Raw genomic sequence first — 26,622 nt, 5'->3', positions numbered from 1 at the left:
AGGATAAAAAGGCTTCTCAACAGTTTACACCCCCAACCCTTTTACGCTGCTGCTACTACTCTCCTTTTAGCATATATGCATAGTCACTTTAACTATACATTCATGTACATGCTACCTCAATTGGGCCAGTGCTCCGGCACATTTGCTAACCGGACTATCTGCATTGTGTTCCACCCACCAACCCCCTCTTTTACGCTACTGCTACTCTCTGTTCATCATATATGCATAGTCACTCTAACCATATCTACATGTACATACTACCTCAAATCAGCCCGACTAACCGGTGTCGGTGTCTGTATATAGCCTCGTTACTTTTACAGCCTCGTTACTGTTTTTCCACTGTCTTTTTACTGTTGTTTTATTTCTTCACTTACCCATTGTTCACCTAATACCTTTTTTGCACTATTGGTTAGAGCCTGTAAGTAAGCATTTCACTGTAAGGTCTATTCGGCGCACGTGACAAATAAACATTGATTTGATCATTAGATTTACAGTAACACAGCCACCAATAGGGCTGTGACACAAATAAACGTTGATTTGATCATTAGATTTACAGTAACACAGCCATCCATAGGGCTGTGGCGATCATGGAATACTGTCAGCTGGTTGTCATGCAAATGACTTCCGGTCTCAAGATAAATGACCGTTAATTCACAAACACGTTGAGCATCTCCAGGCCTCCATGTATACAAGCCACTGACATGCACCTTTGGAACATCTAAGCGAGCCTAATAAATCCATGTAAATATACACCATCACAACGAATCCATGATTCATTTTAGGCAGCTCCAAAGAAGCTCAGAAGAACAGAATGTGTTCTGGCTATGCAGAAGGAACACCTTCCTAATATTGCGTTGCACCCCTCTTTGCCTTCAGAACATCCTCAATTTGTTGTGGCATGGACTCTACAAGGAGTTAAGTGTTCCACAGGGATGCTGGCCCATGTTGACCCCAATGCTTCCCACAGTTGTGTCAAATTGGCTGGATGTCCTTTGGGTGGTGGACCATTCTTGATACATACGGGGAAACTGTTGAGCGTGAAAACCCCATCTGCGTTGCAGTTGACACACTCAAACCGGTGCGCCTGGCACCTAGTGCCTAGTGCCTAGTGCCTAGTGCGTACGGCCCAGTACATCACATACCCTGTTCAAAGGCACTTTCGTCTTGTCCATTCACCCTCTGAATGGAACACGCACACAATCCATGTCTCACAGCTTCAAAAATGGCCTCTTCCTCTTCAGCTACACTGATTGAAGAGGGTTTAACAGGTGACATCAATAAGGGATCCTAGCTTTGACCTGGATACACCTGGTCAGTCTATGTCATGGAAATGGCAGTGCATGCTCATAAGTCCCGTGCCATTATTTTATATTACATGATTTTATAGGAAGAAGAATATAATTGAATTTAGCTGAATAAAATGGGATGGATATTTTTCCCCATTCTGAAGCGTACATGAAGTGACTAAAGTGTTCATTTGAAACAGGTCCTATATATGCTATATTTGGAGTTATTTGACAACTGTAGTTGTGAATGATACAAACCTTAGAATGTCTTAGAAATCAAAACAGATATGGGCTGAATGATGCCCATAGGCTATTGATGATTTGAAAAAAGTCAAACAAAAGCTTGACCTCTGTTCCTTGCCCCAGGCTGCATACGTTCTCATCAAGTGATCATGTTTTCACCCATCGAGACTATTTTCAATTTAAATCACTCCACACATAAACCACTGAGAACCATTGAGCATCTCGATTTGTGACAGGTGATATTCCTCGCAAGTAGGCCAGTGCTTAATTTGGTAAACGTTGGGGAACCGCTATAGAAACATGCTTTCACTAAATCGTTGACAGCCCCCTCTCTCTGCACACTCAAGGAAGGGAGGAAGGAGAGAAAGATGGAAACGCAGGGGTGAGATATTCTGTAGCTATAAGGGTAATGTCAGCCTATTATGAAAATAGAAAAAAATCCCTATTACTAGGCTATTCAAAAATTTAATTCACTAGAACATTCTTATTTACAATTATGGCATACCCCGGCCAAACCTGGACGACGCTGGGCCTATTGTGCGCACAATTGATTAGGACTCATCAGCCACGTGGAATTTGAATGCGGTCATCGCTCATGACCGCCGTTAATACGGTCACTGCAACAGCCCTAGTTAGTCATGCATTCCCTATACTCTGTTGACTGTCAGAAACAAAGAGTACGAGCTAATTTGCTTTCACACTACAGTATTCCCACAACTGCCGTGATTTCTGAGACTTCATAGAAGCACTGTTTTCAGAACAGGTGATTTGTTACATTCCGAAGGCTGCCTGACAAAATTCAAAGGCCCTTCATACCTTGTAGACTGTGTGTAAGTACCATCAGGACAGCCGAGGGAAACACTTCTCACCTTCATAGTGGAATCATGTGTCGGGGGAGAAAAAACATGTAGAAAAACAGAGCTTATTGAGCCAGGTTGCTGACATGCAGCAAAAAAGGTTAACAGAGGTATCTGCCAGAGGTATTGAACCTGGATCTACCATCAGTTTGCATTTATTTGCATGTTGCTGGGCATTTGCATTCTGTGTACCCAGCATCAGACCCACCTGTGGTTTAAACCCTGCTGCACTCTCAGCGCTGACCGGTAACCTGGCACGCTGAGCATCAGTATGGTTCATTGCCTACACACAGACTTGTTATCCGCAGGTTAGGATGTTCGGATCCCTTGTGCAGGATGACTGAATCCATTGCTGCCAAACAGCAACACCTGCCATCGCTACTAGCCTATATTCCATAGCTGCAATATCTGCTGCTGTTAAAACGACTGACAATAGTACTGAGTGCTGACATGTCTGGCTGTCTTAACTGCTCGGGGCTCATCTCCCACCACCCTGAAGTAAATACACTGTACAGGGCAGGGAACAAAGAGAGACATTTCAGCTGCCAACCTAGGTGGAGAAAGTGATGGAAGTAACAGAGGGAGCCATTTCAAAAGGTTTGCACTACCAAGGCTGGCGAAAACCGTCGCCCCATTAGCTACTGTGCTCACAGTACAGAGAAACATGCCGGGAGCTGGGAGGAAGAGCAGGGTCGTATTGTATTCACAGTGCTCAGTGCACATTTTACAGGTCCACCCAAAAATACGAGGCTCCGCCGAGGGAGGAGAATGGGAGATAAAGCCTGCAGAACCAGCAGGTAGTAACTCACGGTGAAAAAGGTTGTGATTTCCCAACATCTGCTCTTGTTGGTAAACAGTCATGGGGACCATAGCAGTCATGGGGATTCCGCCAAGTTAACACAGCTCACTGGTTGCTTCCGGAGCGTGACTAAGACCAAAGAGCACTGGGGGAGGCTTATGAAAATGTACGGTCCATGGTGCTTCCTCAGCTAACCACCCACTACAACCACACAGGGAGTCTAGGCCTATATTTATTTATTTGTAATGTGTTCATCCAACAGGCTCATTTTTCATTGGGATGACTTAAGCTTGATCACAGAAGGGAACGTGCTAAACTTACTGTGCCCCCCACGATCCTCCCCAAGGGGTACCACGACCTCTCGTCGAACCAGTTGAGGAACTCGTAAAACCCATTTGTGGTCAGATGATGTGTCGACCTGTAGTTGAACCTGTGGGAAGACGGAGAATATGGCTTTGTTTGGTACAAGGCAAAAATAAAAACCGTGGTACACAAAAGCAGGTAGCTAATACAAATATCTTAAGATGTTGTTGAATGTGCAATCAAGTATTATTTGGAAAGAATAGCCTTATTATTTCCTGATTTTACAAGAAAGGTGGCCAGTGTTGCTGCACATGCTTCGTATCATTTGAGAGAATAGGCTTCCCTTCAGCATGCAAGCTTTTGCATTGAAGCCAGTAACGCTCCGATCAACTGCAAGTTCAATCACACTCATAATTCTGCAATCTCACAAAGCCTCACTTCTAACAATGTCCCCAGCCAGCACAGGTTCAAGTGACCCAAAAAAAAGTGTCTTCAAGAAATAATCAAATAGCTAAATTAATGCAACCGAAGAGATTTAATGGTTTGGACTGCTATCGAGCCACAAACACTAAGAAAAGCAGACACTAGGAAGACAACTGCCAGAGAAAAAGCAACCATTAAGTACAATTCATGGGCACATTATCTCGTCGCCTCATTCCGTGTGGTTCCTCTGTGGAATGCCCATATATGCGTAGGCCTGTGTGTTAACATATCCTTGAAAAAGAAGAGTCTACTGCTAGTGCAAGTTTGAAGGACAATTACCAACTTTATCTGACCATACGGAGACATCCCAAACTTCCAACCCGAACAGTCCGCATGGTTTGCGTGACATCGCCGCTCTGAAACGGCAAACTTTCATTTAATTTCATCTTCTCTAAAGATTGTGAAATGTCTGCCAGAAGCCACTCTGTAAACGCTTTGCATACAGATTCACATGTGGTTTCTTGCTTTGCTTAGATTCCATGCTAGGCCATGAGTTCAATTAATATCTAAAATCTTCATATGGCTCAGCGCGAGGCAGTGATGTTAAATTTCAAGTGTAAAAAACAAAGAAACAGTTTATATGTAGGGGACAGTTGACGTAACCAGAGTAATATAATACACTTCATGAGTCAGTTGTGCAATCAATGCGATGCACCTGTGGCTCTGAAATAAGGACATCCATCCTTGGGACAGACCACGTTGGTCTGCAGAAACAGCCCCAACACTGGTATAGCAAAATCCTTCCCTAATACTTTGGCTCCATAGAAGTAGATTCAGGAGATTCGAGCCAGCCAGGACACGGTCACTGAGCTGCTGGGAGACAAGAAGCTCACACATACATCCCAAAATGGGTGGCAAGCTCATTAATCACTGCATGGTGATTTTTCTTCTACACAACTAACCTGAAGGATTCGTATCTGCAGGTGGGGAAAGGGGATGGCCAAAATCCTTCGATAAAGTGCTTGGGGGACAAATTCTAGTCAATGGCGGTCTTTTCTAGGCTTACGTTATTTTATATCAGTTTGTACACACGGGAGATTTAAAGTTCTGGCGCTTTTAAAAGGATTTCTGGTATCGAGGAAATAGGCTTTGAACAGTGACAAAAGCCAGCAAGGAACAAAGAATTAAAGGATGTAAACAAACACTTGCACTATTCATACGTCTGGTGCACTTACTGTTGCAGTTCACTTTCAAGTAGAATAGAACACATGCTTTTGTTATGGCTCATCCATTATTCACTGACTGACACGTCTAGTGAGGAGACCAAGCTACTGTTGAGCACAGACAATGCACACACAATGCGCACACACCTTATATTGCAGTGCACCTGAAGCTGGCTATTCCACAGAGATGGAACTAGGACGGTTTATCCCTGTGGCTCCTCATGCAGTCAGATCACATTATTTTATAACCTGAGACTGGACACTTTTCACAAGTTTGAGCATGAGCCAGCAAAACCAGTGTTTCTTTCAGACTCTGGAGCATGGAGAGACCAGCCAGGTATAAGAGCTGCCCAGCAAAGAGCACTTACTTCCACAACCTAACCTCTCATACCCTACACAGGGAAGCTATTGTTCGTCAACTGTCAAAGCACAGAGGCGGAAGTAGAGAGAACCACAGAAAACACTTCACTCGCTGCCTCACCATATTCACAAAAAAAACATTTTCCAATGATCTCATGGACAGCAGAGCAGAGTGTTTTATCCTTGCACTTGTCACATTGATGGGGCGGATAATGTGGCCTGCCAAGTGCATTAGCAATTTAATGCATAACTGCCTAGACGGTCCCGGCCGACAGAACATCACTGCACCATCAAGTAGTGAGCAGGTGAGCTTCAAGCGACACTAACCCCTGCCGTTTAAATCATGTCTGGCCTGGGAAGCATGGAAATGAACTAAAATGTGGCTTACGTGTCAACTCTGGAGCAAATTATTCACAGCATCTTATGTATTTGAAATTGGTTGGGGATGCCCTCAGGCATCACAACTAATTTCTATCATGTCCGTTACAGATATGAGTTCTCCATTGTTACAAAGCCCTCGTTCAGTGCATAAAACAAAAGGGATTCCCTTTGTGGTTCATGACCCGATAACGTCTTGCACCTTGGTAACCACATAATCAAATGCATCATTGGTTTTCCTGCTCTGCTCCTGCTGTTTGGATAAATGTCCAAATGGACTTTTGTTCCCGGAGTGCACTTGCCACCTTGACTAAGCCTAATTGCCCGCTGTCTTCACACTATGGATAGATTACCTGTAAGTGTTAAGAGTTCAGGGAATTAACCACGCAGTGGTACCAAATATTAAGCTGGGGCTGCCTGAAACACAACAGCTCAATGTTGAACATGGGCGCTTGGTGATTTCGTAGAATTTGCACACGAAAGCCCACACAAGTCGCAAACAAACCAAGAACGCACAGGTTGGGAGCAGACCCATCTGCAGAGTGGTGACCTTTTCAAAAAGCTGGTCACAATAAATAGCCTACATCTGGTTCTGCCTTTAACTTCGGTAAAAGCAAGTAAAACATTTTTTTTTTTTAAATGCTTTAACTTCTGCAAATGTATCAGTCAAAGTCAATGTTCTGAGCTTCTCTGAGCTCATTGAATAGTTAAATAAAATAGACTGCAGTGCCTGTGATTTCTAGAGCAAACAGTACACCTGGGGTTCAAGGTTGGCCAATCTTCTTGATTGTCTTCAGGTTATCCTGCATGGATTTGTTGATTCCGACTTTACACACCTATGGCATGTCTTATTGCCATTTCAGATTTTTTTTTTTAAATAGAAAAAGTATTGCGAATAAACGCCAAATTAAGTGAATGGGGACCAACTAGCAACAAATCCATACTGGAGTCGCGACTCCTGCATAAGAGTGAAACGCCTTCAAAAGCAGGTATGGGAAAGAACAAATGCAAGTGTCAACTCTAGAAGAGGAGGTTAGGAGTAATATTCCGAGTTGCCACCTAAATGAAACATTTGAATAACAGGATTACAAATACATACACCAGAACTAGCTTGATAATGGTCACTTATGGGATGTTCCAGTTGGATTACTTGGAGTTGAAGCATTACAGCAGGCTTTAGGAGACCCATGGGAGATTAAGGACCATCAGCCAAGGCTCTACCAGTGGACCCAGTCTTGGCTACTTTCCATACGACTCAATGGCACTCGGGGGGAGGCCCCACCCACTAGGCAGGACTGTGCACACAGAGCCTATTCCCCTTCTCACTGCATGCTCATGTGACTTATGTAGCTAAATTTGATTTTAAAAAATGAATAAAATTACGCTGGATAAAAGTAAATACAAAATGGTATATCATACACTGTAGTTGAGAAAGAAATGGGAAATCAATTCTGCTTTGAAAGTTGAAAAACGTGTAACCCCAGTTTTGAGAAAATGGCCCTTGAATATTTTTGTTACACCTACTGGAGAGTTCGTCTACATCCATTCATCATCGTTCACACCCTCTTAAGCCTTAGTCCCACCCATCTCTTTAAGGATTCATGTGAGGCCATGTGATAAACTTATACACTGCTCAATTTTTTTTAAAGGGAACACTAAAATAACACAATCCTAGATCTGAATGAATGAAATATTCTTAAATACTTTTTTCTTTACATAGTTGAATGTGCTGACAACAAAATCACACAAGAATGATCAATGGAAATCAAATTTATCAACCCATGGAGGTCTGGATTTGGAGTCACACTCAAAATTAAAGTGGAAAACCACACTACAGGCTGATCCAACTTTGATGTAATGTCCTTAAAACAAGTCAAAATGAGGCTCAGTAGTGTGTGTGGCCTCCACGTGCCTGTACGACCTCCCTACAACGCCTGGGCATGCTCCTGATGAGGTGGCGGATCATCTCCTGAGGGATCTCCTCCCAGACCTGGACTAAAGCATCTGCCAACTCCTGGACAGTGTGGTGCAGCGTGGCGTTGGTGGATGGAGCGAGACATGATGTCCCAGATGTGCTCAATTGGATTCAGGTCTGGGGAACGGGCGGGCCAGTCCATAGCATCAATGCCTTCCTCTTGCAGGAACTGCTGACACACTCCAGCCACATGAGGTCTAGCATTGTCTTGCATTAGGAGGAACCCAGGGCCAACCGCACCAGCATATGGTCTCACAAGGGGTCTGAGGATTTCATCTCGGTACCTAATGGCAGTCAGGCTACCTCCGGCGAGCACATGGAGGGCTGTGAGGCCCCCCAAAGAAATATCACCCCACACCATGACTGACCCACCGCCAAACCGGTCATCTGGAGGATGTTGCAGGCAGCAGAATGTTCTCCACGGCGTCTCCAGACTCTGTCACGTCTGTCACGTGCTCAGTGTGAACCTGCTTTCATCTGTGAAGAGCACAGGGCGCCAGTGGCGAATTTGCCAATCTTGGTGTTCTCTGGCAAATGCCAAACGTCCTGCACAGTGTTGGGCTATAAGCACAACCCCCACCTGTGGACGTCGGGCCCTCATACCACCCTCATGGAGTCTGTTTCTGACCGTTTGAGCAGACACATGCACATTTGTGGCCTGCTGGAGGTCATTTTGCAGGGCTCTGGCAGTGCTCCTCCTGCTCCGCCTTGCACAAAGGCGGAGGTAGCGATCCTGCTGCTGGCGTTGTTGCCCTCCTACGGCCTCCTCCACATCTCCTGATGTACTGGCCTGTCTCCTGGTAGCGCCTCCATGCTCTGTACACTACGCTGACAGACACAGCAAACCTTCTTGCCACAGCTCGCATTGATGTGCCATCCTAGATGAGCTGCATTACCTGAGCCATTTGTGTGGGTTGTAGCCTCCGTCTCATGCTACCACTAGAGTGAAAGCACCACCAGCATTCAAAAGTGACCAAAACATCAGCCAGGAAGCATAGGAACTGAGAAGTGGTCTGTGGTCACCACCTGCAGAACCACTCCTTTATTGGGGGTGTCTTGCTAATTGCCTATAATTTCCACCTGTTGTCTATTCCATTTGCACAACAGCATGTGAAATTTATTGTCAATCAGTGTTGCTTCCTTAAGTGGGCAGTTTGATTTCACAGAAGTGTGAATGACTTGGAGTTACAGTGTGTTGTTTAAGTGTTCCCTTTATTTTTTTGAGCAGTGTATATCTGGAAAATGTAGCTAGACTCTTACCCGTATACATGGATGAACGCTTCACGGCAGACTGTAACCATTTAACTCCATTTTGTTTGTAGTTTTGTGTCAAGTACCTCAGGTTCACATTGACCGTGGCTTGTGCAGAAAGTAGCCATTCACTTTTTCCTACTGATTTGTTGATAGAGCCTGCTAAATTCAGAGCCTTAATGTTGAGAAAAGTAGCAAAACTTTAGTTCTCGATGGCTAACGTTATATCTTTAAAAAAACGGCATGGCAGAAAGGACTGTCAACACATACTGAACAGCTCACGTTATAGACAGAAGCATGCTACATGGCAGACCAATCCAAACTCATCGCCACATGTCCATCCATTATGTCAGCCAATCATGGCTAGTGGGAAGGTTCCTCACTTTTTCTATGGCTAAACCAACTAGGCTCGTAATTTAAAAATTGTCTTCGTATTTATGGATGGAATACAAGGTAGTTATTAAGGCACATGAAAGTTCACATGTTCCAGAAGGCACAAAAATGCATTTTGATTAAAAAAATTATGTTTACGTTCAAATGGCTGTACTGTGAAGTAGTGACGTGCGACATACGCCTAGTTTCCTGAAACAAGTCACATATGGCGGAAAAGAGTGACACTGGTTTACTATAATACTGCAGTGTCCAACAGAGACAGAAGCTGGACGAGAAGACGTTTTGGCGAATGGGCTGTATTCCTATTCACACGACACGGTTAAATTACTGCACTCCGTGCTCAACGATCCGTCAAGTAATTGCATTTTATGGATGTTTGATGGCAATATTGTGCAGATGCTACAGGAAATTAGTAGATAATTCTGGATTTAAATGTTAACTGTAATTACTTACTCACCAGTATACAGGCTTGATGAGGTTCTGTCACCGCTGATTTAGTGGTGTTTGCATGAACAAGAGCGGGAAAGAAAAACTATATGCTCATAAGATCAGTATGTGATGAATACCAAATTGAGCTAATGATTCCGCCAAGTCAACGGAATGAGCAATAAAAACAAATCTGCATAATTTCAGTGTGTAAACACTTGCTGAAACAGCAAAGAACTTGTATCTGATCATGTGCATGGCTTCCAGAGATAAACCAGCATCCGCGGAACGTCGTTAAATCACAACACCATGAAAAATCTGTCAAATTATGAACAAAACTAATTAATGTCTAACTAAAAATGTCACAATTTTTTACTTTTCAAAACAAGCCAGCTGGCTGTAGTTGTTGGGTAACAATAACAGATGGCTGCCACTTCAGCTCCTAGGTGGGGCATACTGCCATCATGTCAATAAGCAAGGATCTTAGCAACTGTCTATTCAAATCAACACGTGAAAAATGACAAGTTATGTAAAGCCATCTGCAGAGCACAGACATAATTATGATATCCATATTTATTGTTCATGGGTAAGGTGGGAAATTAACTTTTTGGTCTACCAGGCACTGACAGGCAGATTTTAAATGTACATTTTTTTGTGACCTGCTTCTTTTAACCAAATGTGTTTGGTTAAAAGTGCCTGCCCTGCCACAAAATGCGCTCCTAAGTAGAAACGTAGAAGTTCACAAATCCAAGTGAACAATGACTAAAAAGTTTGTAAATAAACGTTTTCGGGAGTGATCCATGCTCAATCATTACGTGAGACAAAAATGTTCAGCTGGCCCTTTAAGGGATGGGCCGTTACACTGACCCTCACTTATCTGATGAAAAACATTTCTCAGACTGCGATGTCTTTGTAGTCAAGAAACACAAGGACAAAGTCACACTATAGTTGCGTTTCGAACCAACTTCTGTGAGCTTTGGATATAAATACATTTTTAAAAAGTTACCAAATGCTCTGTGACCACTTGGCAACGTGGCTAGTGAAAAATGCATTCTTATCCGTGAATGACAAAGTCTATCTGCATTTGGCGGGTGTTAATTTCCAACCCTGTTCATGGGTACAACGGAATTAAAGCCATTTGAAAAGGCATTGAAACATTTCTGACTGTCAAGTTTGCCAAAATCGTTAGTGCTTCTAAAATTGTCCTTTTCAATAGCTGTTCAATAGCATATAGCCTAGTTCTGCTATATTTGGGCCTAGCCTGGGGAGAGAACAGACTAAAAATACAAATAAATAAAAATCGGTCTGGTTTATTTGCTCCAGATTGACGGAAAGACAAAGAGCAAATAAAACAGAGTGTTCCTGTAAAAGGACACTACGGATAAGTCTGATAAAAGTCTTCCCTGGATTCTTATTGCTGTAGCCCCAAGGCAAGTAACGAAGGTAATGGACATGTAAGACTGTCTTTTAAAAAGGAAAGGTTTGAAACTAATTATAAACGGAGTGTTTCAAGCATTGAATGCCGATTGGCTGACAGCAATGGCCGTATACCGCGGGTATGACAAAATAGTTATTTTTACTGCTCTAATTACGTTGGTAACCAGTTTATAATAGCAATAAGGCAACTTGGGGGTTTGCGACATATGGCCAATATACCACAGCTAAGGGATGTGTCCAGGCACTCCGCGTTGCGTCGTGCTTATGAACAGTCCTTAGCCGTAGTAAATTGGCCATATACCACACCCTCTCGGGCCTTATTGCTTAAATAGACACTCTAGAACCCACTGACTTTCAATTCAGTTTTACTGCTATATTGACTGCCCAGTTATGCTATTACATTCACTTTAAAATGACCAAATAAGAATGTGAACATATCACAATTCCTCTAACTCAAACTCACTCAGAGGCAGACTGACGCTACCATCTGACGCATTCACAAGCGGTCTGACTTGACTCGATCATCAAATCATTTTGTTATCGCTCCCCGACATTTTGAAACTCTCCCTGACCGAGTCTGTAATACCCATGTTTCAAGCAGACCCCCATAAGTTACCTTGCTGTTCTTGGGCACAGGGACAGTCTAACTAAATAGCCACGTAGCACTCATATCTGTAGACATGAAATGCTTTGTGAGGCTGGTAGTGGCTCACAACATCATCATCCCAGACCCACTCCAATTCGCATATCACCCCAACAAATCCAGCAATGACTCAATCTCGGTTGCACTCCACACTATCCTTTCCCACCTGGACAAATGGAACACCAACATGAGAATGCTGTTGATTGAACACTGAGCTGTAGTCAACACCATAGGTTAGTGATGAGCTTGGAGGGAACTAAGGACCCTGGGATTATACACCTCCCCCTGCAATTGGATACTGGACTTTGACAGGCCGCCCCAAGGCGGTGAGGGCAGGCAACAACACATCCTCCACACTGACCCGCAATGCAGGGGCCCCTCACCGGTATGGAGTCCGTATACTGTGGTACGAGGTAGTTGGGGTGATTTGAATGAGGTAATATGTACAGGTACGTAGCGGGTGAAAAGCAGAATGTCCAGGTAGCCGTTTAACTTTTCAGCAGTCTTTTGGCTTTGTGGTAGAAGCTCGCTTAGCAGGTGGGGGGCTACCTGTAGGTATTACCTCATTCAAATCACCCCAACTACCTCGTACCACAGTACATGGACTCCATACTGGTACTCCTTATTAAGTCTATATATATCCTCGTTATTGTTAGTGTTACCTTGTGTAACTATTATATTTGTTTATCGTCTTACTTTCTAACTGCATTGTTTGGAAAGGGCTCGTAAGTAAGCTTTTCACCATAAAGTCTACACTTGTTGTATTTGGCACAGTTAGATTTGCATGGTTTTGCTTTCTGGTGCTCAGCAGAAACAGAACTATGAGCTCAGTCATGGACAATGCACACATGGAACAGTTCAGCAGTAGCCTGGCTCAATGAGAGACAGATTGAGGGGGTTAGAGTGCTTGCTAAACATGTTCAGGACCTCTGGAGGTCAGCGCAGTTCTAAAACAAAGAAAACGCATAGGCTTACAAGAGTTTCAGAACGTCGCTCAGCAAGTCCCTGCACTGCATGACCAAACTTTAAACAAATGTGTACACGGCTAATGAAAAATAAAATGGTTGTTTAGCCTCATGGTACAGGCATCGACGGCTGGCAGTGGAGCATGCAGAGCGGGCAAATTCTATTAAAAAAAAACATTTCATACTCGATAGATTGCAGTTTCAGAAACAAAACAAAAACGAGGTTATGAATAAAGCTGTTGCCAAAATGTGTTGTGGCCCTTCCTTTGAGAGGGTGAAGCAGAGTGATGTGAGCAGCCAGTGCCTCTCAATGAGGCCAGCTCTTTACTGACACTCAATGAAACCAGAAATCAGTCACAGGAACACATCAAGGAGCTTGGGCACCCCCTAAACTCACAGCTCCTTTGAAAGTAGCCAAACACTGATCAAGGAACCACATTGACCAAACACTAAGGACATGGCTACATACAATAAATTGGTACAAGTTTGTGAATGGGAGGCATTCCTGAATCGAAGCCATACTCTTGGGAACCAGAGGACAGTTTGGAAGCAATTCTAAAGCCCCCTGATCTCAAAAGTCCCCATAAGAACAGTTACACAAGCGTTCTCTACAGGGATGTGCTGCATTCCCGAGAAATTGCACTGAGCCAGTCCAAGAAAATAAAACAAGTCTTCATTTTCACAGAGGTATTTTTATTAGATGCACAATATCAGGGTAGAAGCAGTCAGTAGCATGCTCTGCGATAAAAGCAACTTTACCGACCAACATTTTCATTATTAAAATGTTTGACCTATGCTTCATGCAGATTGCCTCCAATTAAATGTTTTTCAAAAAATAATTAATAATAATAATTAATAATTTAGTAACAAAGGACTATCAATAAAAGCCTTCCTGGCAAACCTCACCCTAGACTTCAATGAGCAGTTTTAAAATTAGCATGAAACGGGGAATGACAGACGAAAACTAGATTAAGCCATTTGAGATGAAAGTAAGCCCTTGTGAACAATGAATGACAGAGACTAAAAAAAATGTCAATTAATTCCACTCCTCAGCATTTAAGTCAGTGGGAAAAGGTTGTCTGGGATATTAAGTCAAAGTCTAAAAAACATGCAAAATGACATATGCGATTGTTTCACTTTAACCTGCTTATGCATGCAGACCTGATAGCACAGAATTTATTTACACTCCAAAAAATGTAAACGCAATGTAAAGTGTTGGTCCCATGCTTCATGAGCTGAAATAAAAAGATCCAAGAAATTGTCCACACACACAAAAAGTGTATTTCTCTAAAATGTTGTACCCACATTTGTTTACATTCCTGTTAGTGAGCATTTCTCCTTTGCCAAGATAATACATCCACCTGACAGGTGTGGCATATCAAGAAGCTGATTAAACCGCATGATCATTACACAGGTGCACCTTGTGCTGGAGAAAATAAAAAGGCCACTAAATTGTGCAGTTGTCCACCAGAGCTGTTGCAAGAAAATTGAAAGAATCTCTACCATAAGCTGCCTCCGTTGTTTTAGAGAATTTGGTAGTATGTCCAACCAGCCTCACAGCCGCAGACCACACGTAACCTTGCCAGCCCAGAAACTCCACATCTGGCTTCGCACAACCAAAGAATACCTGCACAAACCGTCAGAAACCGTCTCAGGGAAGCTCATCTGCATGCTCGTCGTCGTGACCTGACTGCCGTTTGGCGACGTAACTGCCTTCAGTGGGCAAATGCTCATCCTCGATGGCCACTGGCATGCTGGAGAAGTGTGCTCTTCACAGCGGAATCCCAGTTTCAACTGTAACAGGCAAATGGCAGACAGCGTGTATGCTGTCGTGTGGGCGAGCGCTTTGCTAATGTCAACGTTGTGAAGGCATAAGCTACGGACAAGGAAAAACAAATCCATCTTATCGATGGCATTTTGAGTCAGAGACATTGTCGTGCCATTCATCCGCCGCCATGACCTCACGTTTCAGCATAATACACGGCCCCATGTCGCATGGATCTGTACACAATTCCTGGAAGCTGAAAATAGCCGTTATTCTATGGCCTGCATACTCAACAGAAATGTTTGGGGTGCTCTGGATCGACGTGTACGACAGCATGTTTCAGTTCCCGCCAAAATCCAGCAACTTCACACAGCCATGGAAGAGGAGTGGGACAACATTCCACAGGCCACAATCAACAGCCTGAACTCTATGTGAAGGAGATGTGTCGCGCTGCGTGAGGCAAATGGTGGTCAAACCAGATACTGACTGGTGTTCTGATCCATAGCCCTACCTTTTTTAAAAGTTATGTGACAAACTGATGTACAGTGCCTTGCGAAAGTATTCGGCCCACTTGAACTTTGCGACCTTTTGCCACATTTCAGGCATCAAACATAAAGATATAAAACTGTATTTTTTTGTGAAGAATCAACAACAAGTGGGACACAATCATGAAGTGGAACGACATTTATTGGATATTTCAAACTTTTTTAACAAATCAAAAACTGAAAAATTGGGCGTGCAAAATTATTCAGCCCCCTTAAGTTAATACTTTGTAGCGCCACCTTTTGCTGCGATTACAGCTGTAAGTCGCTTGGGGTATGTCTATCAGTTTTGCACATCGAGAGACTGACATTTTTCCCATTCCTCCTTGCAAAACAGCTTGAGCTCAGTGAGGTTGGATGGAGAGCATTTGTGAACAGCAGTTTTCAGTTCTTTCCACAGATTCTCGATTGGATTCAGGTCTGGACTTTGACTTGGCCATTCTAACACCTGGATATGTTTATTTTTGAACCATTCCATTGTAGATTTTGCTTTATGTTTTGGATCATTGTCTTGTTGGAAGACAAATCTCCGTCCCAGTCTCAGGTCTTTTGCAGACTCCATCAGGTTTTCTTCCAGAATGGTCCTGTATTTGGCTCCATCCATCTCCCCATCTTCCCTGTCCCTGCTGAAGAAAAGCAGGCCCAAACCATGATGCTGCCACCACCATGTTTGACAGTGGGGATGGTGTGTTCAGGATGATGAGCTGTGTTGCTTTTACGCCAAACATAACGTTTTGCATTGTTGCCAAAAAGTTCAAATTTTGGTTTCATCTGACCAGAGCACCTTCTTCCACATGTTTGATGTGTCTCCCAGGTGGCTTGTGGCAAACTTTAAACAACACTTTTTATGGATATCTTTAAGAAATGGCTTTCTTCTTTCCACTCTTCCATAAAGGCCAGATTTGTGCAATATACGACTGATTGTTGTCCTATGGACAGAGTCTCCCACCTCAGCTGTAGATCTCTGCAGTTCATCCAGAGTGATCATGGGCCTCTTGACTGCATCTCTGATCAGTCTTCTCCTTGTATGAGCTGAAAGTTTAGAGGGACGGCCAGGTCTTGGTAGATTTGCAGTGGTCTGATACTCCTTCCATTTCAATATTATCGCTTGCACAGTGCTCCTTGGGATGTTTAAAGCTTGGGAAATATTTTTGTATCCAAATCCGGCTTTAAACTTCTTCACAACAGTATCTCGGACCTGCCTGGTGTGTTCCTTGTTCTTCATGATGCTCTCTGCGCTTTTAACGGACCTCTGAGACTATCACAGTGCAGGTGCATTTATACGGAGACTTGATTACACACAGGTGGATTGTATTTATCATCATTAGTCATTTAGGTCAACATTGGATCATTCAGAGATCCTCACTGAACTTCTGGAGAGAGTTTGCTGCACTGAAAGTAAAGGGGCTGAATAATTTTGCACGCCCAATTTTTCCGTTTTTGATTTGTTTAAAAAGTTTGAAATATCCAATAAATGTCGTTCCACTTCATGATTGTGTCCCACTTGTTGTTGATTCTTCACAAATAAATACAGTTTTATATCTTTATGTTTGAAGCCTGAAATGTGGCAAAAGGTCGCAAAGTTCAAGGGGGCCAAATACTTTCGCAAGGCACTGTATATCTGTACTCCATAGTTTAGGACCTAATTCATTTAAATGGACTGATTTCCGTACATTAACTGTAATTCAATAATACCTTTAAATTCTGTCTAGGTTAAAGTTCAAAGCAAACTGCTATGCTCCTTTCTTATTTAAGACTTCCAGCTTTAAGAGCAGGCTTTTTCCTCACAGTGGGACTGCAGAACTAGACCCATCAAGTAGAGCTTAGCCTCCTCTCCCCAGTCTCCCCATCTAAGCGGATGTGACATTTGAACAAAGCAGGGGAAAGTAAACAACTCTGAGATGCCTCCCCGTGGATAGTAAACAATCAAATAGAAAACACCTACAGCACTCTGCTGAAGGAGCCAGTGAACAAACACAACCAAGCAGAGAAGGAACATTTCCAGTTGGGCACAGGAACCCTTCCCCATAACAAAATAAAAGCTCGAGTCGGCAGTCAAATCCTCCAACTTAAGCGTCTTCTTTTGAGGAGCACACCAGAGGCATTCTTGCCTCCGAGGAGCTGAGCAGTCTCCCAGAAGAGAGGGAGTGGTAGACTTATGGGGGCAGAAAGGAAACAAATATTGGTTAAGGGTGTTTATGACAAAAATCTGTGGGGGAACATGAGAATGGCGCTACAGCAACTACACTGCAGACAAACACACCACATTTGGCCAGTGAAATGGAGCTGGGTTTTAAAACTAATTATTCCAAAAAAGGCTTTTTACACATCACAACACCCTGCCAAATACTATATAAAATCCTAAAAGACAAACTGAGCCCATAATACCAAACCTATAGAGGCGCCTTATTAAAATGCAGGTTTGACGACCGTCTGCAAACAGTGAAGTGCACAGTGGGGAAGCATCCATGTCGAGTCATTGGATATTTTGAGAGTTCATGCGCTGATCACGATGAGATGCTGCACGGGGCCCTCGCCATCTTATAGCTTTGTATGACTTAACTGTTCATCCCTACACCTCCCCTTTCTCTATAAAACGGCTCCATGGGTAGCCAAATCCATCTGGATGAAAGGATCATCTATAAGATGACGTTAAAGGAGGACAATAATCAACTGCCATCTGCTTACAGGCTGTTGTTGAAGCAACATCTTGGAAGCCATGTCAGTGTATGACCCCGAGTGTTAGATGACCAATTGAGCGGTTTGCACCACACAACAAAAGCGATCATAAGAGCCTCTTTTGTGCCGATCAAACGAGAAGAGAGATGCTACACCCAAGTAGTCCAGAGGGGAGAGAAAGAAAGAAATGTGACTCTGGATGACAACATGTTTGTTTCCAACACTAGGGCTGTTTTCCTAAAGAAGTTCAATTCCCTTTGGGTTTTGTTTCCATGCCACAATACTAAGGAGCATCGCAATACTGGCACTGTCCTGGCCCTAAAGTGAATGCTCAGAGAAGTGGAGCAATTACTTTGACAAAAAGCATCCTGGCATAACTGCTCGGTAATCAACGTGAGATATGAAACAGTAAGGACAACGCCAGTGGTAATTACAATCATACGTAATCACCATCATATCTAAAAATCAACGTGTTTAATACCCATTGACACCACTCAATGACTAGGCAAACAACATCTCTGTGATTTGGATCAAACTTCCAGTCTTCCTCCTCGTTATCCAATTAGAGGGAAAAAACAGCCTGCTCATGATGACTTCATATCTCCCCCACTCTTCTGGTTCTACCACCCAAAACACAATTATGCATGAAATTACTTCTCGCTCAGTCATCCCCTGATGTGGCAGTTTATCAGAAATTGACGTCAGGTGGGAGGTCAACCGTTGGACTCTGAAGGGGTGCTCTCGGTCTGAAGGTGCAAGTGAGCAGAAAAGGCCCTGAGCTTTCCGAGTACGCTGGTAAAGCTTGGAGCTGCAATTATTCCCCCCCCCCCAGACAACGCATCACTATCATACCGCCGTACAGCAGAATGACTAGCCGACCCCAGGAGTCACTGAGACCAATAGCAAAGACAGTCTAAGACACGCACGCCTCATTGGCTCAAAAGTCAACCAGGAGAAGGCACTCAATAAAGCCCCCGTCAAGATGGTACACACTTTACAGCGAGCAGAGTACGCGCTCCCTGGTAAGCTCGCTAAAATCAGAGACAGTAAAGCTACCATTGAAACAAGTTATCCTCATATCCAGATGAGCGGAGCGCCACAAATTCCACAATCCTGGGGTCAGAGAATTTACTGCCAGGGCCCCGGTAATTACACGGTCTCTGTACACCCTCAACCCTTTATCATTATCTCCAAACACACAGCTGCTACTACATATTCTATAGCTGTGAGGTGAATTGGCAAATGGAGGGGGTGTCACCACTGCTGTAAGGAGATGATTCATCCTTCCCGAAGCATAAATCCCCATCTTTCCTGGCCTCAGCACCATCCTCCCTGTGACTGTATATCTCTGAATGAGTCAGGGCCATCTGTGGGGCTAAAGTCTCTCCCTGCACCAATGTGCCTACTAATAATGAGGCTAAGAAAACAATTAAGATGACAAGGTAGTCCAGGAAGACTGGAAAGACCAAAGTATCAAATCTAAGATATTTCAGTTATGCCAAGATATGTGCAAACTTCAAATACTGAGAGGTTTGAAGCACTTTTTTTTGCTTAACTAGCATGATTAAACTTAAAGGAAAGTATGAGAGCTGATCCTCCCTCAGAGGCTGGCAAAGACTCCAGACGCCAGACTGAGTTCAATGTAATGGAGTCATTAAGACTTAACAAGGATCTGAATATGAATACGAGTAAATTAAAATGTATGGTTGAAAATAAATTGCACAGAATGAATCAAGTGGACCATAAGTTTTATGGAGCATGACATCCAAGTGGGCAAACCAGCGCAGACTTCCAAACACAAAGTTCAGTACAAAACAACGCAAACCTGTTTAATATCACACTCAAATTCAATTACATGATTTGCCATGTTAAACTCAATCATCTTTGTATGGTACCTATTAGGGCTGACCCCATTTAGTCAATCCATTGATGCGTCATCTAATTACATACTGTGTTTGTAAAGTGATGTTATTTGATAATTGAAAAATTGTTGTTACTCACAAAGCCGAAGCGCATATTTATAATGTTGCTGAACTGTCAGTATGCATCTCTCCCTTTACTCTGTGTGCAGAGGGAGGGAAGCGGGAATAAGAGTCAGCAGCAAAACAGGGAAGATATTTTCATTGCAGGAAGCAAGTTAATACACAATACTGTTGACCAAATAATGGTTTTAGAAAAATAAATTAGCAGACAACGTTGTGCAGCCTAATCACTGAAATTACCGACAATCAAAATTGCTTCGTATGAGGGCAATGTCAGTGTGATGTTTGGTTTATGGTCCCAGCTCTAGTTATTGTGAAAGAACTGTGTGATGGTTGGCTTCTTTACTGTTGTGCCCCACAAATCCACATGTACAAATGGAACAGTAGAGTTAAACTAAATTAACGTAGTAGTCAAGACAATCATTTTTTTCCAATATTTCAAAAAAAAGTGATATCTGGTTTAAAGATAGTTTGACATCCGTTCAAGTACTAATTTTCTATATTGTACAATAGTAAAGACATCAAACTATTAAATAACATATGGAATCATGTAGTAACCAAAAAAGTGATAACCTCTGGGGTAGGGGGCAGTATTTTCACGTCCGGATGTAAGCTGCCTGTTACTCAGGCCCAGAAGCTAGGCTATGCATATAATTGGTAGATTTGAATAGAAAACACTAAAGTTTCTAAAACTGCTAAAATTATGTCTGAGTATAACATAATTGATATGGCAGGCGAAACAGAGGACAAACCACCCCAAAAAAGTTTTTTAAAATTCAGCCTACCTCTATTTTCAGTGGATATCACTTTAATTACAAGGCTAAGTCCTCCCAGATTGCAGTTCCTGGGGCTCTTTAGAAAGAATTTCAGGTTGTTTTTTGGAAAAATTAGCCAGAAATCTAAGTTTTTCTAGGTGGCTCCCATTTTGGCTGTAGTGTTTCCAAGAACGTGGAAGAGAGCGCGTTCTTTGATATTTTTCTCCGGTAAAGAAGAAAGAATAACGATTCTCCATCTTAAATGTTATTGTTTATTTACGCATTAGGGTACGTAAGGTTTGATTATAAACGTTGTTTGACTTGTTTGGAAAAGTTTATTAGTAACGTTTGGGATTCATTTTGTATGCATTTTGATGGAGGGAAACTGGGTGGATTATTGACTGAAACGCACCAGCTAAACTGAGTTTTTATGGATATAAAAGGAAATTATCGAACAAAAGGACCATTTGTGATGTAACTGGGACCTAGGAGTGCCAACAGAAGATCAAAAGTAAGGCATTTTTTATTTCGCTATTTCTGACTTTCGTGTCACACCTGCCTGGTTGAAATATGTTTTTCATGTGTTTATATGCAGGGAGCTGTCCTCAGATAATCGCATGGTTTGCATTCGCAGTAAAGCCTTTTTGAACTCTGACACCGCGGCTGGATTAACAAGAAGTTAAAAATAAAGCTTATGTATTACACTTGAAATTTTATGAAAGTTAAATATTTATAATACTGTAGTTTGAATTTCGCGCTCTGCAATTTCACCAGATGTTGGCCAGGTGGGACGCTAACGTCCCACCTGCCCATAAGAAGTTAAGGGTTGGTATCAAAAGCAGCACTAAGGTCTAGGAGCACGAGGACAGATGCAGAGCCTCGGTTTGACGCCATTAAAATGTCATTTGCCACCTTCACAAGTGCAGTCGCAGTGCTATGATGGGGTCTAAAACCAGACTGAAGCATTTCGTATACATTGTTTGTCTTCAGGAGGCAGTGAGTTGCTGCTCAACAGCCTTTTCCAAAATTTGAGAGGAATGGAAGATTCGATATAGGCCGATAGTTTTTTATATTTACTGGGTCAAGGTTTGGCTTTTTCAAGAGGCTCTATTACTGCCACTTTTAGTGAGTTTGGTACACATCCGGAGGATAGAGAGCCGTTTATTATGTTCAACATAGGAGGGCCAAGCACAGGAAGTAGCTCTTTCAGTAGTTTAGTTGGAATAGGGTCCAGTATGCAGCTTGAAGGTTTAGAGGCCATGATTATTTTCATCATTGTGTCAAGAGATATAGTACTAAAACACTTGAGCGTCTCTCTTGATCCTAGGTCCTGGCAGAGTTGTACAGACTCAGGACAACTGAGCTTTGAAGGAATACGCAGATTTAAAGAGGAGTCTGTAATTTGCTTTCTAATAATCATGATCTTTTCCTCAAAGAAGTTCATGAATTTATCACTGCTGAAGTGAAAGCCATCCTCACTTGGGGAATGCTGCTTTTTAGTTAGCTTTGCGACAGTATCAAAAAGGAATTTCAGATTGTTCTTATTTTCCTCAATTAAGTTAGAAAAATAGGATGATCGAGCAGCAGTAAGGGCTCTTCGGTACTGCACGGTACTGTCTTTCCAAGCTAGTCGGAAGACTTCCAGTTTGGTGTGGCGCCATTTCCGTTCCAATTTTCTGGAAGCTTGCTTCAGAGTTCGGGTATTTTCTGTGTACCAGGGAGCTAGTTACTTATGAGAAATGATTTTAGTTTTTATGGGTGCAACTGCATCTAGGGTATTGCGCAAGGTTAAATTGAGTTCCTCAGTTAGGTGGTTAACTGATTTTTGTCCTCTGGCGTCCTTGGGTAGACAGAGGGAATCTGGAAGGACATCAAGGAATCTTTGTGTTGTCTGTGAATTTATAGCACGACTTTTGATGTTCCTTGGTTGGGGTTTGAGCAGATTATTTGTTGCAATTGCAAACTTAATAAAATGGTGGTCCGATAATCCTGGACTATGAGGAAAAACATTAAGATCCACAACATTTATTCCATGGGACAAAACTAGGTCCAGAGTATGACTGTGACAGTGAGTGGGTCCAGAGACATGTTGGACAAAACCCACTGAGTCAATGATGGCTCCGAAAGCCTTTTGGAGTGGCTCTGTGGACTTTAATGTGAATATTAAAGTCACCAAAGATTAGAATATTATCTGCTATGACTACAAGGTCCGATAGGAATTCAGGGAACTCAATGAGGAACGCTGTATATGGCCCAGGAGGCCTGTAAACAGTAGCTAGTAAATAGTAAATAGTAGCTAGTGATTGAGTAGGCTGCATAGATTTCATGACTAGAAGCTCAAAAGACAAAAACGTCATTTTTTTTTTTGTAAATTGAAATTTGCTATCGTAAATGTTAGCAACACCTCCGCCTTTGCGGGATGCATGGGGGATATGGTCACTAGTGTAGCCAGGAGGTGAGGCCTCATTTAACACAGTAAATTCATCAGGCTTAAGCCATGTTTCAGTCAGGCCAATCACATCAAGATTATGATCAGTGATTATTAGTTCATTGACTATAATTGCCTTTTGAAGTAAGGTATCTAACATTAAGTAGCCCTATTTTGAGATGTGAGGTATCATGATCTCTTTCAATAATGACTGGAATGGAGGAGGTCTTTATCCTAGTGAGATTGCTAAGGCGAACACCGCCATGTTTAGTTTTGCCCAACCTAGGTCGAGGCACAGACGCGGTCTCAATGGGGATAGCTGAGCTGACTACACTGACTGTGCTAATGGCAGACTCCACTATGCTGGCAGGCTGGCTAACAGACTGCTGCCTGGCCTGCACCCTATTTCATTGTGGAGCTAGAGGAGTTAGAGCCCTGTCTATGTTGGTAGATAAGATGAGAGCACCCCTCCAGCTAGGATGGAGTCAGTCACTCCTCAGCAGGTCTGGCTTGGTCCTGTTTGTGGTTGAGTCCCAGAAAGAGGACCAATTATCTACAAATTCTATCTTTTGGGAGGGGCAGAAAACAGTTTTCAACCAGCGATTGAGTTGTGAGACTCTGCTGTAGAGCTCATCACTCCCCCTAACTGGGAGGAGGCCAGAGACAATTACTCGATGCCGACACATCTTTCTAGAGATGAGATGGGTGGGGCTAAAGCATAAAAGGGTGTGAACGATGCGGAATGGGTGTCGACAAAGGGCTCTCCAATAGTACTACCAAAACAAAGGCCATTTTCTCACAAGTGAGTTTACAAGTTTATCAACTGTCAAAGCAAAATTACTTTCCCATTATTCCTAAACTATAGTGTATGATATACCATTTTTGTAGTCTCTACTTTTATCCAATGTAAAAAAAAAAAAAAAACACATTTAACATTTTGCTACATAAGACCGATTTGAGACGGTCACAAATAAAGAAAAACCCTTGAATGACTAGGTGTGTCCAAATCTTTGACTGTTTGACCTTTGATACACGTTTTAAAATTTCTATCTAGAACAGACGACTCTCGGTTGACCAAGATTTTTTGTGGTGGGGAACAGCCCTAGAACCTATAAACGTTAAATGAGTATCCTACTGAGTGTTATAAGAGCGTTTCCTGTCTGAATACTACCATACAGTAGCCTTGACTTTATCATTGTTTATACGGTCAATACAATGTCATTGACATTTCCAGTTTCAATCCTATAACACTCCTGCCTCATTTCAGTCAACAGGTTGGAAGTAGCTATTCTTTTGCTTTAAGTCACAATAATTCCTTGATGGTTAAGAGGGAGGGAAACTCATAGTAATGTGTGGGATTATACCTTGGTTTCATTCCAATCTTTACCAGACAAAGCATTGAGAATGCTAAAATCTCAAATGTCAAAGGTTCAACAGCTCTCCGCGTACTCAATTGTCCCTAGCCACAACCATTGGTACCACTTTTAACCAGAGATAAACTAGGGACTAGGGAAATGACATCTGATTGACCTTGGCAATCGTTATGGATGCAAATACTTAGTTAAGAGTACAATAAGAAGAGTGACTGAGGCATTTATAAATTGGCAGACAACTCAAATGCTCTCTGAATACTGAGCACTTTAGCTACTACATAAACATCATTTGATTGAGTGTGCACCCAATGAAGTACATTATTCCCTCCCTTTAAAAATGTCTACCAGACTATAGGATCTTACTGTGCAACTGACAAAAAATAAACAACATCAACACTTATAAGCCATTTAGAGTGTTATGTGGGAAATGAGTGCACAAACTTGAGTGAGGACATGGCTCTGCATTTGAATATGGATGGAAGGAATTTAGGCTAAATCAAATGGAGAAACATGCTCACAAATTGCTAAATTGATTTGGTTTGGTTCAACTAGCACAATTCCCTTGCCTGTCCTAAATAAGGTATGTGATGTTCAAACTCTTCAAAGACCCTGGAAACAACCAAATGCCATTTAAGGCCCCTTTGTACAAGCTGGAAGGTGAGATAGTCACTGTATTCTGACTGGGCTAAAGAGGGGTATGGCTCTACTTAGACAAAGACCTCTTATGCACCATGCAGAGTAGCATTTGTTTGATGTACCAGCTATTCTTAAAGGAAGATTCCACCCAAAAATGATATTTTGGTATTTGTTTCATTAGGTCACTGGTTGATATAGTCCCAACATCTCTTACATGTTAGCAATCAAGTGTTCAAGATCTACAGCTTTCAAAATACAGAAACACTGCCGGTTTGACATCATATGATGCAAAATGCATCATACCAACTATATATTTTGAAAGTTGTAAATCTCGAAAACTTGATTGCTAACATGTAAGACATGTTGGGACTATATCAACCAGTGACCTAATGAAACAAATACCAAAATATTGTTTTGTGTGGAGTTATCCTTTAACTTCATATGGCTGCAGGGGCCGTATTGAGTAGCTTGGATGAAAAGGTGCCCATTGTAAATGGCCAGCTCCTCAGTCTCAGTTGCTAATATATGGATATTATTATTAGTATTGGATAGAAAACTCTAAAGTTTCCAAAACTGTCGAAATATTGTCTGTGAGTATAACAGAGCTGATATTGCAGGCAAAACCCTGAGGAAAATCCAAACCGGAAGTGGCTTCTATTTTGAAAACTCCTTGTTCCATAGCCTCCCTTTGCTGGATTTAAAAGGGATATGAACCAGATTCCTTTTCCTATCGCTTCATCAAGGTGTCAGTCTTCAGACAGTTTCAGGCTTTTATTTTGAAAAATGAAAATTGTATTTTGAAAACTCAAGTGGTCACACGAGTTTTGCTCACGCAACAGTTTGGATAGGTATTGCTTTTCCCTCTCCTACTGTGAAAGACATTTGTGGTTGATATATTACCGATTATATATTTTAAAAACAGCCTGAGGATTGATTATAAAAAACATTTGACATGTTTCTGTGGACATCATGGAAACTATTTGGAATTTTCGTCTGCGTTGTCATGACCGCTCTTTCCTGTGGATTTCTGAACATAACGCAGCAAACAAACGGAGGTATTTTGGATATAAAATAATCTTTATGGAACAAAAGGAACATTTGTTGTGTAACTGGGAGTCTCGTGAGTGAAAACATCCGAAGCTCAAAGGTAAACTATTCATTTGATTGCTTTTCTGATTTTCGTGACCAAGCTTCCTGATGCTAAGTGTACTTAATGTTTTATCGTGCGATCGATAAATTTACACAAACGCTTGGATTGCTTTCGCAGTAAAGCATAATTTCAAAATCTGACACGACAGGTGGATTAACAAAAGGCTAAGCTGTGTTTTCCTATATTGCACTTGTGATTTCATGAATATAAATATTTGCAGTAATATTTATTGAATGTAACACTATGCTATTCAGCAGTTGTTGATGACACTTATCCCGATAGTGGGATTGCAGCAATAACAAGTTAATGATCCATACAATTTAATGAGTAGCCAATGTAGGATACAAAAA

The 26,622-nt window shown here is 42.2% G+C and overlaps 1 protein-coding gene across 2 annotated transcripts in view; it reads right to left on the bottom strand.

Annotated features, from left to right (window-relative positions):
* The window catches only part of LOC110496034 (dolichyl-diphosphooligosaccharide--protein glycosyltransferase subunit STT3B), an 85,514-nt gene that overhangs the window by 35,213 nt on the left and 23,679 nt on the right, over nucleotides 1-26,622 (bottom strand). For both annotated transcript variants that reach the window (XM_021571666.2, XM_021571665.2), the window contains exon 2: nucleotides 3,507-3,615. In XM_021571666.2, the coding sequence (XP_021427341.1) occupies nucleotides 3,507-3,615 (109 nt within the window). The remainder of the gene's footprint in view (nucleotides 1-3,506; nucleotides 3,616-26,622) is intronic.

The sequence above is a fragment of the Oncorhynchus mykiss genome, chromosome 18 (assembly GCF_013265735.2).
Source record: "Oncorhynchus mykiss isolate Arlee chromosome 18, USDA_OmykA_1.1, whole genome shotgun sequence".
Classification (NCBI taxonomy): Eukaryota; Metazoa; Chordata; class Actinopteri; order Salmoniformes; family Salmonidae; genus Oncorhynchus; species Oncorhynchus mykiss.
Note: the sequence above shows the minus strand (reverse complement) of the source record. Positions and strands in the feature narration are given on the sequence as shown.